The sequence below is a fragment of the Sinohyriopsis cumingii genome, chromosome 10, assembly GCF_028554795.1.
Source record: "Sinohyriopsis cumingii isolate HCF-2022 chromosome 10, ASM2855479v2, whole genome shotgun sequence".
NCBI classification, from domain to species: Eukaryota; Metazoa; Mollusca; class Bivalvia; order Unionida; family Unionidae; genus Sinohyriopsis; species Sinohyriopsis cumingii.
In genome coordinates this window covers 44,400,527-44,414,070 of record NC_142970.1, presented here as the reverse complement: position 1 = coordinate 44,414,070, position 13,544 = coordinate 44,400,527, and the positions used below count along the sequence as shown (strand labels likewise).

At 33.2% G+C, this 13,544-nt stretch overlaps 1 protein-coding gene across 5 annotated transcripts in view; it reads left to right on the top strand.

Moving 5' to 3' along the window:
- The window catches only part of LOC149789953 (uncharacterized), a 173,515-nt gene that overhangs the window by 134,875 nt on the left and 25,096 nt on the right, over positions 1-13,544 (top strand). For all 5 annotated transcript variants that reach the window (XM_089972031.1, XM_089972029.1, XM_089972030.1 and 2 more), the window contains 3 exons: positions 2,440-2,555; positions 7,721-7,857; positions 10,560-10,681. In XM_089972031.1, coding sequence (XP_089828157.1) covers positions 2,440-2,555; positions 7,721-7,857; positions 10,560-10,681 — 375 coding nt within the window. The remainder of the gene's footprint in view (positions 1-2,439; positions 2,556-7,720; positions 7,858-10,559; positions 10,682-13,544) is intronic.

Below are 13,544 nucleotides of genomic sequence, written 5' to 3'. Positions count from 1 at the left end.
TGTTGAGCTGGATATCACACTATTTTGTACAAAAGTATTTCTCAATATATTGCGATATTTACCACAGGATAAAGCAAATTATGCATTGTACAACAGTATTTCTGAATATACTGTGATGTTTACCACAGGATACAGCAATTATATATGGGACCAACATTGTATTTGTCTTTAGTTGGCATCTGTCTTTAAAAGATAAAACCATCAATCAATAACTGGAACAGATATCTTGATCTGATTTACAAGAACATTAATCCATCCTGTTATTTGAAGTAAATTTAATCATTATAATACAAAAAAAAAAGAAAATAGCTTAATAGCAAACCCCCCCCACCAGAAAATCAATTGGCCAGTACCTTACACATGCAGTCAGTGAATGTTCTGTGATGCCTATGTTGGAGAAGATACATATCAGCATGTGGTGTATTATTCTAATTAAGATGACCCCACACACACACACACATATATATATATATATATATATATATATATATATATATATATATATATATAATGCTAATCAGTGTCAACAATGTATGAGACTGCTGCTACTATTGAACATACACCATATTGTTTTTGCATCAATGTCTGCTGTTGACAGCAGATGTTTCCCAGTCAAATAGGCATGTTGAATTGCTTGCTTGGCTGCTGTACTGTTATAGTGCAAAGACATTATGTTTTGGCCAATAGATCATACTATATCTGCTATTATTAGCACAGTCATGTTCTGGTCCATATTTGTATGGTATTTGTATACCGATGGGGGTTCTGTTTGACCCTAAATACATGGGTCCTGGAAACAGATGTCCTAGTTGATATTTGTATGATATTTGTATACAGATGGGGGTTCTCTTTGACCTTAATATGGGTCCTGAAAACAAATCTGGGAGACATAAGTCATAAATCTATGGCTTCTATTCCAGCAATGTTAAGCAGATTCTTGTACAAATATGAAACAGAGATGTATTTTCCCCAAAGTTTTGCTTATGAACTTTTCGTGTATGTCCACAGCACTTTAACACTCATATACGATATCCATGAGTGTCCAACACAGTGCTTTAACACTCATTTACAACATCCATGAGTATCAAACACAATGCTTTAACACTCATTTGCAGTATCCATGAGTGTCCAACACAGTGCTTTAACACTCATTTACAGTATCCATGAGTGTCCAATACAGTGCTTTAACACTCATTTACCGTATCCATGAATGTCCAACACAGTGCTTTAACATTCATTTGAAACACCCATGAGTGTCCAACAGTTTTAAGAGTTTTAACATGATAAGAATCGATTATTTAACTTATAATAATTGACTTGCATGATTGTATAACCTCTTTTACATCAGTAATTATATGAAGTTATCACATGGCAGTAATTAAATGAAACTCATTTATGTCAATAATTACATAAAACTAATTTATGCCAGTAATTATATTAAACTCATTTATATCAGTAATTACATTAAACTCATATCAGTAATTACATGAAACTCATTTATATCAGTAATTACATTAAACTCATTTATGTCAGTGAATGCATGAAACTCATTTATATCAGTAATTACATTAATCTCATTTATATCAGTAATTACATGAAACCCATTTATATCAGTATTTACATTAAACTCATATCAGTAATTACATGAAACCCGTTTATATCAGTAATTACAAGAAACCCATTTATATCAGTAAATACATGCTACATGCATACAATATGTAGAAACTTCGAACAGATCAGTATATTTGAAATATGAGACTTTTATACAACACGGCTCCCTTTTCTTTCAATAAATACTTGTTTTTCTCACATTTACATAATAAGTGAGAAATGTGAACAAATATAGTCTATAGCTACAGTAAGCATTTGTCATATTAGATTCAAGGCATGTAATACACATTTGTATGTTTACACATTTACAACAAATCATTTTCAAATTAAGTGCAAGGCATGCAATACACTTTTGACAGATTTCACATATACAATAGGTCTTTGTCAAATTAAATATAGATCATGCACTACACATTTATAAGATTACACATTTATAAGATTACACATTTATAAGATGACACATTTACATTTACATTGGTCTTTGTCAAATTAAATACAAGACATATAATACACTTGAATAAGATTACACATTTACATTAAGTTTGTCAAATAAAAAACAAGGCATATAATAAACTTTCATAAGAGTACAGATTTTTTCAGTAAGTCTTTGTCATTTTAAATGCTATGAATGCAGTGTACATTTTTTAAGACTGCACATTTATATTAACTCTTCCATTTAAAAAGATGTAAATTATTTATACTTCTGTATTTTGCGTTATTATCATCGAAGCAAATATAGATCAAGGCATTACAATTAAAAAAATCAAAAGAAGTATCAAGCTAACAGAAGACTCTTTTCAATGTAAATTACATGTTTTATGTCTTCAGCCGATTGAACAGATTGTTGAGGAAAGCTTAAACCAGGCAGGAATTCAAATGACCCCAGAAGACAGGGATTTGTTTCTTAGATTTCAGGGTGAAATTGGTACAACTCTTCACTTCAGGTGAGAATAACATTGTTTCTTTTCTTTCTCTCCCTAAAAGCAGGATGACCATTCTTCTTACTTGTAGTCAAAGACGCAGGTTTTAAAGTGATCAAGAAGATGATAATTACAGGCTTTATTGCCAACTGCAGGCATTACTGACAATTGCAGGCATTACTGAAAATTGCAGGTATTACTGAAAATTGCAAGCATTACTGACAACTTCAGGCATTACTGACAATTACAAGCATTACATGCATTACTGATAATTAGATGCATTACTGACAATTAGAGGCATTACATATAATTAAAGACATTACTGACAAGTACGTGTATTACTGACAAATACATGCATTACTGACAATTACTGGCATTACTGACAATTACATGCATTACATGCATTACTGATAATTAGAGGCATTACTGACAATTAGAGGCATTACTGATATTTAGAGGCATTATTGATAATTAGATGCATTACTGACAAATACAGTCATTACTGACAAATACAGTACAGTCATTACTGACAAATACAGTCATTACTGACAAATACAGTACAGTCATTACTGACAAATACAGTCATTACTGATAATTAGAAGCATTACTGACAAATACAGTCATTACTGACAAATGCAGTCATTACTGATAATTAGAGGCATTACTGACAAATACAGTCATTACTGACAATTAGAGGCATTACTGACAAATACAGTCATTACTGACAAATACAGTCATTGCTGATAATTACAGGCATTACTGATAATTAGGGGCATTACTGACAAATACAGTCATTACTGATAATTACAGGCATTACTGACTGCAGGCATTACTGACAATTACATACATTCATGCTGGACATACAGAGGCAAAATTTATTTCTGCAATAACAAATATGTAGCATATCATGAATGTTTTCCTTAGTTTCATTAAGAAATTGTTTGTTTACATCTTTTTTAAGCCATTGACTTTACTAATAGGAACCCATAGTTTTTGGGAAGGATTTTAGGTTCATTGCTACAAGTGTAGTCTGTGACAACCCTGTGTTAAGACTGCAATATTTCTTACTATTTCCCTGTTGATTTATGTTTCATCCAGTGCAACAGTCAACAACTTTGAAAAAATCTGAGCTGCTCTGAGACGAAAACCAACATAATATTAGAATGATTCATATGCATGAGATAGGATACGAAAAGTGCTCCCAAGGGTTAGAATTTTGTGTCAGATTACAGGCTAAACTTTTGATCATGAGTTTGGAACTGTCCTCTCTTGCAGTATATAAAAATCCCCATTGAATAATACCTTGAGACAGAAGATACAAATCCCAGTTGAGATATACCTTAATGTAGAATTTTCAAATCACCATTGAATAAAATCTTAGGACTGGGCATAAAAATCCCAGTTGAGAAATACTTTAATGTAGATTATGCAAATCCCCATTGAATAATACCTTAAGAAAGACCATTCAAAACCCAGTTGAGAAATACCTTAATGCAGGGCATACAAATCCCCATTGATAATTATCTTACAATAGAGCATACAAAGTTATTTTACACATAAACATGAAGTGTAAACATTAATTAATTTTTAAGGTTTTGCTATCAAAAGTCAGTTATTCAATTGGCTATAGTAGTGGCAATAGTCAGTATCTGAATTGTGTATTGGTTTATTTCAATAATCATTTATTGAATTGGCTATAGCAGTGGCGATACACAATATCTGAATTGTGTATTGATATCTGACACAGCATGTGAATTGTGTACTGATATCTTCCACAGCAACTGGAGTGTGTAAATATATTTTACACAGCAGCTGGTTTGTGTACTGGTATCTTACATATGAAATGGATTGTGTACATATATCTTACACAAGAACTGGATTGTGTACTGATATCTTACGTATCTTGGCGTTTACATTGTAAAACAATATCTTTGTGTTAATGTTTTTACATCAGTGTCATTTCTGTCCTATATATTTATGTTAATCCTTTCACATCAATGTTGTTTTTGTCATTTATCTTCGAGTTAATGCTTTCACATCAGTGTCGTTTGTGTCCTACATCTTTGTGTTAATGTCCTTACATCAGTGTCATTTTTCTCCTGTATCCTTGTGTTAATGAGTTTACATAAGTGCCGTTTGTGTCCTATATCTTTGTGTTAATGCTTCTACATCAGTCATTTAAGTCATACATATTGTGTTAAAACCGTTGCTTCAGTGTCTTTTGTGTTCTACATCTTTGTGTTAATGTTTTTACGTCACTGTCGTTTTTGTCCTATATCTTTGTGTTAAGTCGTTAGTGTCCTATATTTTTGTGCTAATGCTTTCACATTGATGTCGTTTGTGTCTTATATCTTTGTTTTAATGCTTTTACATCAGTCATTTGAGTCCTATATCTTTGTATTAATACCGTTACATCAATGAAATTTGTGTCATATATGTTTGTGTTAATGCTTTTACATCGGTGTCATTTGTGTCCTTCCTACATGTTTGTGTTAATACTGTTGCATGAGTGCCATTTGTGTCCTAACCTTTACATCAGTGTCATTTTTGCCTTATATATTTGTGATAATACTTTTACGTGAGTGACGTTTGTGTCCTGAATCTTTGTGTGAATACTTTACATCAGTGTTGTTTGCATCCTATAATATTATTATCCTATATCGTTGTGTTAATGTATTTACATCTGTGTTATTTGTGTCCTATATCTTTGTGTTAATCTCATTACATCAGTGTCATATGTGTTCTATATCATTATGAATCATTGCCTATTACCATTGCTATCAATTGATCACAACCATCTTGGAAATGGAGCTGTACATATTGGCCTCTTCTTTAGCTGTAATCATTTGTATTTTCCACTCAGCAGAAATTCAAAGTTAATAAAGAAACACCTTAGAGGAATTTTGGCGGTATTGGGTGATACGTGTAAAGAAACAAGAAATTATAATATTGATGATTTTGCAGTTGTTGAGTTCATTTTGCTTTGCCTTGTGCTCTAACAGGGTAGCATTGGTGTGCGTTGTTTCCATGCAAACTGAAAATGTCTTCTTGGTTATTTAACTAACTAGTGTCGCTTATGCGAATATATTGACACCTTATTTTTGATCCCAAGAGAGCCTCCTTTTCCCCAGGGGACCAATTGGTCCCACAGTTTTGGTTCCCAACTGTGAGGACTCCAGTTCTGTCCCTTGAGACAGGATCATCATTGACTGTAGTGTCCGAATGAAATGAAACCAAGTTATTCAACTCACCATCAGAAACAGCTAAATTACAATGATTGAACTACGTGTATGTAGTACATGAGATATGGTTAAGTGCAAATACAGTTGTCTTCATTGCAATTAAATCATGTCATCTAAACTACGACATTCTTATTATCATAACCATGTTCACTAATGAGTATTTGCTAAGATTATTAATCGCTCTGGATTATGAAACATCAAGTATTATTCATCCTTCCATGCAAGCTAGCAACATACACTTTAACTGAGTTGTTGAACTATAAAAATCTCTAAAATGAAACATATTATAGTCAATCTGTTAACATGACATTATGTGAATGTAATGATTGAATGTTGAAGAAAGATGATTACGCCACCATGACTGAGGATATATTCTCATGGTCAGCATGGCATGTGCCAATTAGCGCTGACACATGGGCTGAGCGGGCAAGAAATCACCAGACTGCAACAAGGGGTGGTGCTCTTGCGTGTGATTTTTAATTAAGACTACAGTTAGAGACGTAGAAAGCAATGTTAATTTGGGGTTAAGTAGCAGAGAAATGACAACATCGTGACAATCCAGAGACAATATCTGTATCCAGAAATAAGTGTCATAAAAATAGTTTTGTCCAGAAATAGTAAATTAATACAAATGAAATAGAGAGAATTATTCCAAACTTGATGGAGGTGTCAAAATGTTATTTGTTAGATAAAGCTAATTCTGATTGGATAAGCTAAATGAATGATGTGTTATATCCAGATGAAATTCAGTGTGTTACGTAATTTCTGTCCTGACAATAATCAGAGTTTTCTTAGGGAAGCCAAGAAGTTGACTCCTGGAAATAAGTATTTCACACTATATGTGGTCCAAATGATACTTGTCTGCAAGTTGGGGGACACTAAACTTTAAAGGAACAGAGAGATTATGATTCATGTAAATGAGAATGAATTTCAGAAGGGAAATAATGTCTCCACAAGTGTTGCACACAGTGGAGAGAGACAGAAGTCAACCAAGTGAAAATTGCTAACCTGAAAGAGGATGCACAGAGATAGGGAGAAGAGAAAATAGTATATGGCAACTGACCTGTCAATAGGTTGACTTTGAATGAAATGGAAGCAGCCAAGTTATGCTGAGCAAAAATCACTTAGATCCTTCACTCAGATCTATCATATTTGTCTTATTGACATAAACAATTAGACTAATTGCAATTTGTTTAAGCTTGATTGTTGTTGTTGTTGTTCTAGGGTTTAACACCATTTTTCAGCACAAGATAGGCTATACATGGCGGCCAGTATAACTGGTGGAGGAAGAACCCTGGAAAACCCAGGGAAGAACCACCGACCCACGAGAAGCTACTGGCAGGCTATCCGAGCCTTGGACTCGAACTCACGCAGACAGAGGTGAGATGGCAGTGATCCGGAACGGTGAGCGCTTTAGACCACTCGGCCCCCGTTTAAGCTTGGTAATTTTATTTCTAAGAGAAAGTGAATCATTCAAATATGATGTTCAGTTTCATTTTGTTTATGCGAATGATTAGATTGTTATATTGTGCATACTGTGGCTAGTTAGTATGTCCTAGGATCTCAGATGATTCGACAATATCAGGGATGGTAGGGTTCAATCAAGGGTCACTAAAAAGGGAGCGAAGAAAAACAACATGAGAGTGAGCCTCTATCCTCTTGATTGTGGTCTGAGCAGCACCCTCTCAAAAAGAGCAAGCATGACCCATTCTAGGATATGATCAGCACCTTGTGCCTCTCCTCAAGCTGGGTAGGTGCATCACCCTCTCAGAGTCCTTAACTCAGTGAAACTGATGAGGAGATTGTACCACCATGATGGAGAGAGCAGTAGTCATGTTTTACGTGTTCTTTGGGGGACATCTTTCTCTCTTTAAGAATGGCCGGTAGAGTAAAGGAAGCTTCAGGTCATATTTGCATATAGTATAACGTGTGTATCTTAATTTTCAGCAAGGGTCCACATACATCAATTGATTGCCAGGAGTCCCTCGAGGCTACTGAGACGTTCATTCAGGATAGCCATCCTGATATGAAGGACAAATGGCTTGAGTACAGAAACCAGGGAAAGCTTACTCCTGAACTGATAGGTTTGTCGTTTCTAACTCGTTATTAATTCATCATTGTTTTCGTCAAGTTGTACAATATTAGATGCAGAGTAATTTTCAGTAGTTTTGTTTTAGTCTGAATCTCTGACATAATAATGCTGATCAACTTTGTAGCTTATTCAAGATGAAACCTACTGACTATGGAGAAATCATAGCTATTCCACCCTGCACTCAGTTTCATGATTTCTAGCCTATATTTTGGTACCAATGTGAAGGTCACTAGTTAATATTTGTATGTCACAGTGACCACTGCATGCAGGGGCATCTTGATTTTGTCACGTCTATCCATGCATCATTTAGTTCCTGAGAAAATGTTTAGTAAGAGTACACAAACGATTGTATCCATGTTTAGAGGAGCTATCTGATAAAGCATTGCTTTCAGTGTTAGCAAGAGTTATCTTTCCAAACATTATGTCCAGATGATATTTTTCACTTTCATTATTGTGAAAGTTGTACATTGATTGATGCTGAGAACCAAATCATGGGTTTTTGTAGGAAATCTCATTTGAAAACCAAATCATGGCTTGTTATAGGTAAACTTATTTTTAAAAAATCATGGCTTGTTGTAGGAAATCTCATTTGAAAAATAACTCATGGCTTGTTGTAGGAAAGCTCATTTGAAAAGCAAATCATGGCTTGTTGTAGGAAATCTCATTTGAAAACTAAATCATGGCTTGTTATAGGTAAACTTATTTAAAAAATTCATGGCTTGTTGTAGGAAATCTCATTTGTAAACCAAATCATGGCTCGTTGTAGGAAATCTCCTTTGAAAAGCAAATCATGGCTTGTTGTAGGAACTCTCATTTGACAAGCAAACCATGACTTGTAGGAACTCTCATTTTAAAACCAAATCATGGCTTGTTGTAGGAAATCTCATTTGAAAACCAAATCATGGCTTGTTGTAGGAAAGCTCATTTGAACAAAAAATCGTGAAAATTTCAATATATGCAAGATTATTTACCAAATCATTAATCAAGTTAATTTTCTAACTGACATGAAACATTTTTATATTCTATAGACAACTAATACATAGCCAATATTTTCCTTATGAGTATGGGTAAACTATTTGGATCATTGTATCAAGGAGTCAAGGACATTGTGTTTACCATATTTTATATTATAATTTTAGTAATAGACTTTCTAATCTTAACTAAGATTTTATCTTGTAAACATGTGGAACCTTCTAGAATTAAATGTTTCATTAAGTAATATATTTTAATGGAAAATGTTACTTGTGACCCGAGGTCAAGTAGAGGACTATATAATCCTGGAATGATGTAATTATGTAAGATCATAGCAGCATCATTGGTATTATTATTGTGTCTTGTCTTCACTGTGGCTGGAATTTACTTAAATTTATTCATTCACTGGAAATTTAAGTACTGATTACAAATAGCATTCTTGGAAATAAAGACTTGAATTTATTATGAAATTTCAAATAAGGATATATTCCTGGATTGCATTATTGTGGCATGGACCACCAAAGGCATAACAACACTTCTAGTGTTGGATTTATTTTGGATTACCATTAATGTTTTTTGAGCACTTTAAAGGGGGCCCGAGTGGCCAAGTAGTCTAAAGGGCTCTCAATTATGGATCACTGCCATTTCATCTCTGTCTGCGTGGGTTCCAATCTCGAATTTGGCTAATGTGGTTATGTGAGAAAGCATGTCAGTAGCTTCTTGTCGGTTGGTGGTTCTTTCCAGTGTTTTCCCGTGTTCTTCCTCAATCATTTATACTGGCCACCATGTATTACCTATGTTGTGCTGAAAAATGACATTAACCCCTACAACAACAATAAAAGCAACAACAATGTCAGAACTTTAATCTTTAGGACTTTTGTCAGTAATTTTAGGATTTATTTGGGGTTTAATAAACAATACTGTATTTTCCTTTTCACTTTGTATTCTAGGGAAATAAATGAATTGCTGCATTTTACAAAACCATTTTGGTTTGCACTCATTTCGTTACTTATGGTAAGATTATGAAGTTGTAATAATATGGCTGCAGTTGTGTTTGAACTCCACCATATTGTTTTTAATCAGTTCATTGTAATGTAGCTTGGAATCTTAAAATATTTCATTTTAGGAAAATGATTGTAAATGATACTTGGTCCTAAAATTTAATTAAATCGAGCTGATATCTAGGATAATGGCAGTAAACTATGCCTGGTCTAAACTGAAATTGTATAGCATTTATTACAGGAATAATAACAGTAAACTACCTTTGGTCTAAATTGGAATTGTATAGCATTTATGTCAGGAATAATGACAACAAGCTATGCTTGGTCTAAACTGATATTTTATGAAGTTTAATTCTAATGTTTGTAAATTGTCCTTGTCCCAAACCTGAATTTTTAAATTTAATTTTTAGGAAAATGACTGTTATTGACAGAGGATACTATTATTATGTAGTGAAGATTTTAATAATTAATGGAATACGTTCCATGTCATTAATATTCATACAATCATGACAGGATACACAATTATTGAGGAATATAACAAATTTGTACAACAACAATTTTTTCAAGACCTTGAAATCATAACAAGAACTTTGGAGTCTGTAAGAATAAATATTTCCCAGAGTCTTTAAAATGATTGCTTTCAAAAGTATCTCACAAATTCAGGAATCATATATTATGAGAACTTTTCATGTGAATCAAAAATAAGTTTTCTTTTCTCTAGATGTCATTTATGCAAAGGACAGGAATCCAGAATTACATGACAACAAAGATGCCATCTTGAGGCAGATGGAAGAGTTAAACGTCATTGTCAAAGCAAGGTCATTTGATGAGAATGGGGTGAAGGTCAGTTAATGACAATATTCAAAAGTCCTACTATTTTGGCTGTATTGCAGATATTACCTGTTTTCAGAGTCAATATATTAACTCAAATGATGCATCTAAAAAGGATCGTTTCATTTGTATTGATACATTTGTAAAAAGATTAGTTTACAGATATAATATTATGATACATTAGAGTTAGAAATTTGGAACAGTCTCTACTGCCAAGTGTCTTTCTCATCCAAACCTTCTGATGGATGAATTCAGATGGCATCCCTTTACAAAATCAAACCTTCTGATGGACGAATTCAGATGGCGTCCCAAAATCAAACCTTCTGATGGATGAATTCAGATGGTGTCCCTTTACAAAATCAAACCTTCTGATGGATGAATTCAGATGGCGTCCCTTTACAAAATCAAAACTTCTGATGGATGAATTCAGATGGCGTCCTTTAACAAAATCAAACCTTCTAATAGATGAATTCAGATGGTGTCCCTTTACAAAATTCGCGATTTTCTAGACTCATCTATTCTCATAGGCTTGACATTTGAGAAAGTTCTTGTCCAGTGTCATTTGTTAATATCCTTAATTAAATATGACCTGTACTTTCTGTTTAAATGACAAAGGAAAGTTCTTGTCCAGTGTCATTTGTTAACATCCTTAATTAAATATGACCTGCATTTTATGTTTAAATGACAGAAGAAAGTTCTTGTCCAGTGTCATTTGTTAACATCCTTAATCATGACCTGTATTTTATATTTAAATGACAGAGGAAAGTTCTTGTCCAGTGTCATTTGTTAACATCCTTAATTAATCATGACCTGTATTTTATGTTTAAATGACAGAGGAAAGTTCTTGTCCAGTGTCATTTGTAAACATCCTTAATTAAATATGACCTGTATTTTATGTTTAAATGACAGAGGAAAGTTCTTGTCCAGTGTCATTTGTTAACATCCTTAACTAAATATGACCTGTACTTTATGTTTAAATGACAAAGGAAAGTTCTTGTCCAGTGTCATTTGTTAACATCCTTAATTAAATATGACCTGCATTTTATGTTTAAATGACAGAGGAAAGTTCTCGTCCAGTGTCATTTGTTAACATCCTTAATCATGACCTGTATTTTATATTTAAATGACAGAAGAAAGTTCTTGTCCAGTGTCATTTGTTAACATCCTTAATTAATCATGACCTGTATTTTATGTTTAAATGACAGAGGAAAGTTCTTGTCCAGTGTCATTTGTTAACATCCTTAACTAAATATGACCTGTATTATATGTTTAAATGACAAAGGAAAGTTCTTGTCCAGTGTCATTTGTTAACATCCTTAATCATGACCTGTATTTTATGTTTAAATGACAGAGGAAAGTTCTTGTCCAGTGTCATTTGTTAACATCCTTAATCATGACCTGTATTTTATATTTAAATGACAGAGGAAAGTTATTGTCCAGTGTCATTTGTTAACATCCTTAATTAATCATGACCTGTATTTTATGTTTAAATGACAGAGGAAAGTTCTTGTCCAGTGTTATTTGTAAACATCCTTAATTAAATATGACCTGTATTTTATGTTTAAATGACAGAGGAAAGTTCTTGTCCAGTGTCATTTGTTAACATCCTTAATTAATCATGACCTGTATTTTATGTTTAAATGACAGAGGAAAGTTCTTGTCCAGCTTCATTTGTTGACATCCTTAATTAATCATGACCTGTATTTTATGTTTAAATGACAGAGGAAAGTTCTTGTCCAGTGTCATTTGTTAACGTCCTTAATTAAATATGACCTGTATTTTATGTTTAAATGACAGAGGAAAGTTCTTGTCCAGTGTCATTTGTTGACGTCCTTAACTAATCATGACCTGTATTTTATGTTTAAATGACAGAGGAAAGTTCTTGTCCAGTGTCATTTGTTAACATCCTTAACTAAATATGACCTGTACTTTCTGTTTAAATGACAAAGGAAAGTTCTTGTCCAGTGTCATTTGTTAACATCCTTAATTAAATATGACTTGTATTTTATGTTTAAATGACAGAGGAAAGTTCTTGTCCAGTGTCATTTGTTAACATCCTTAATTAAATACGTCCTGTATTATATGTTTAAATGACAAAGGAAAGTTCTTTTCCAGTGTCATTTGTTGACGTCCTTAACTAATCATGACCTGTATTTTATGTTTAAATGACAGAGGAAAGTTCTTGTCCAGTGTCATTTGTAAACATCCTTAATTAAATATGACCTGTATTTTATATTTTAATGACAGAGGAAAGTTCTTGTCCAGTGTCATTTGTTAACATCCTTAATCATGACCTGTATTTTATGTTTAAATGACAGAGGAAAGTTCTTGTCCAGTGTCATTTGTTAACATCCTTAATCATGACCTGTATTTTATGTTTAAATGACAGAGGAAAGTTCTTGTCCAGTGTCATTTGTTAACATCCTTAATTAAATATGACCTGTATTTTATGTGTAAGTGACAGAGGAAAGTTTGTAAAAAAAAAACAATAAACAGTTTCCTATGGATATTTTTCCCATATTTCCATTAGCACAATATTTGTATCCCTATGTCCTAAAACTACCTGGAGGATTGTCATGAAGCATTACATGTACATTTATTTCCATGGTCTAAAAGGCCGTGATAAATATAATGTTGTTCAGGCATCCAATATGACCACCAAGGCGGGTATGTTCAAATTTTGTCACGACTCATCCTGAATGGTTTGTCATATCAGCATAGGGTTTTTACTGAAAGGCTTCCTATGACATCTAGTTGTTTCAAATGGTGCCCAACCTAAACATGGCTGTCAAAGTGGCCAACTTGAAAATATTTTGCTACTCCTGCAACCCTGTTGGTTATATCACTATGATACGTTCAATAAGTGATTTCATCT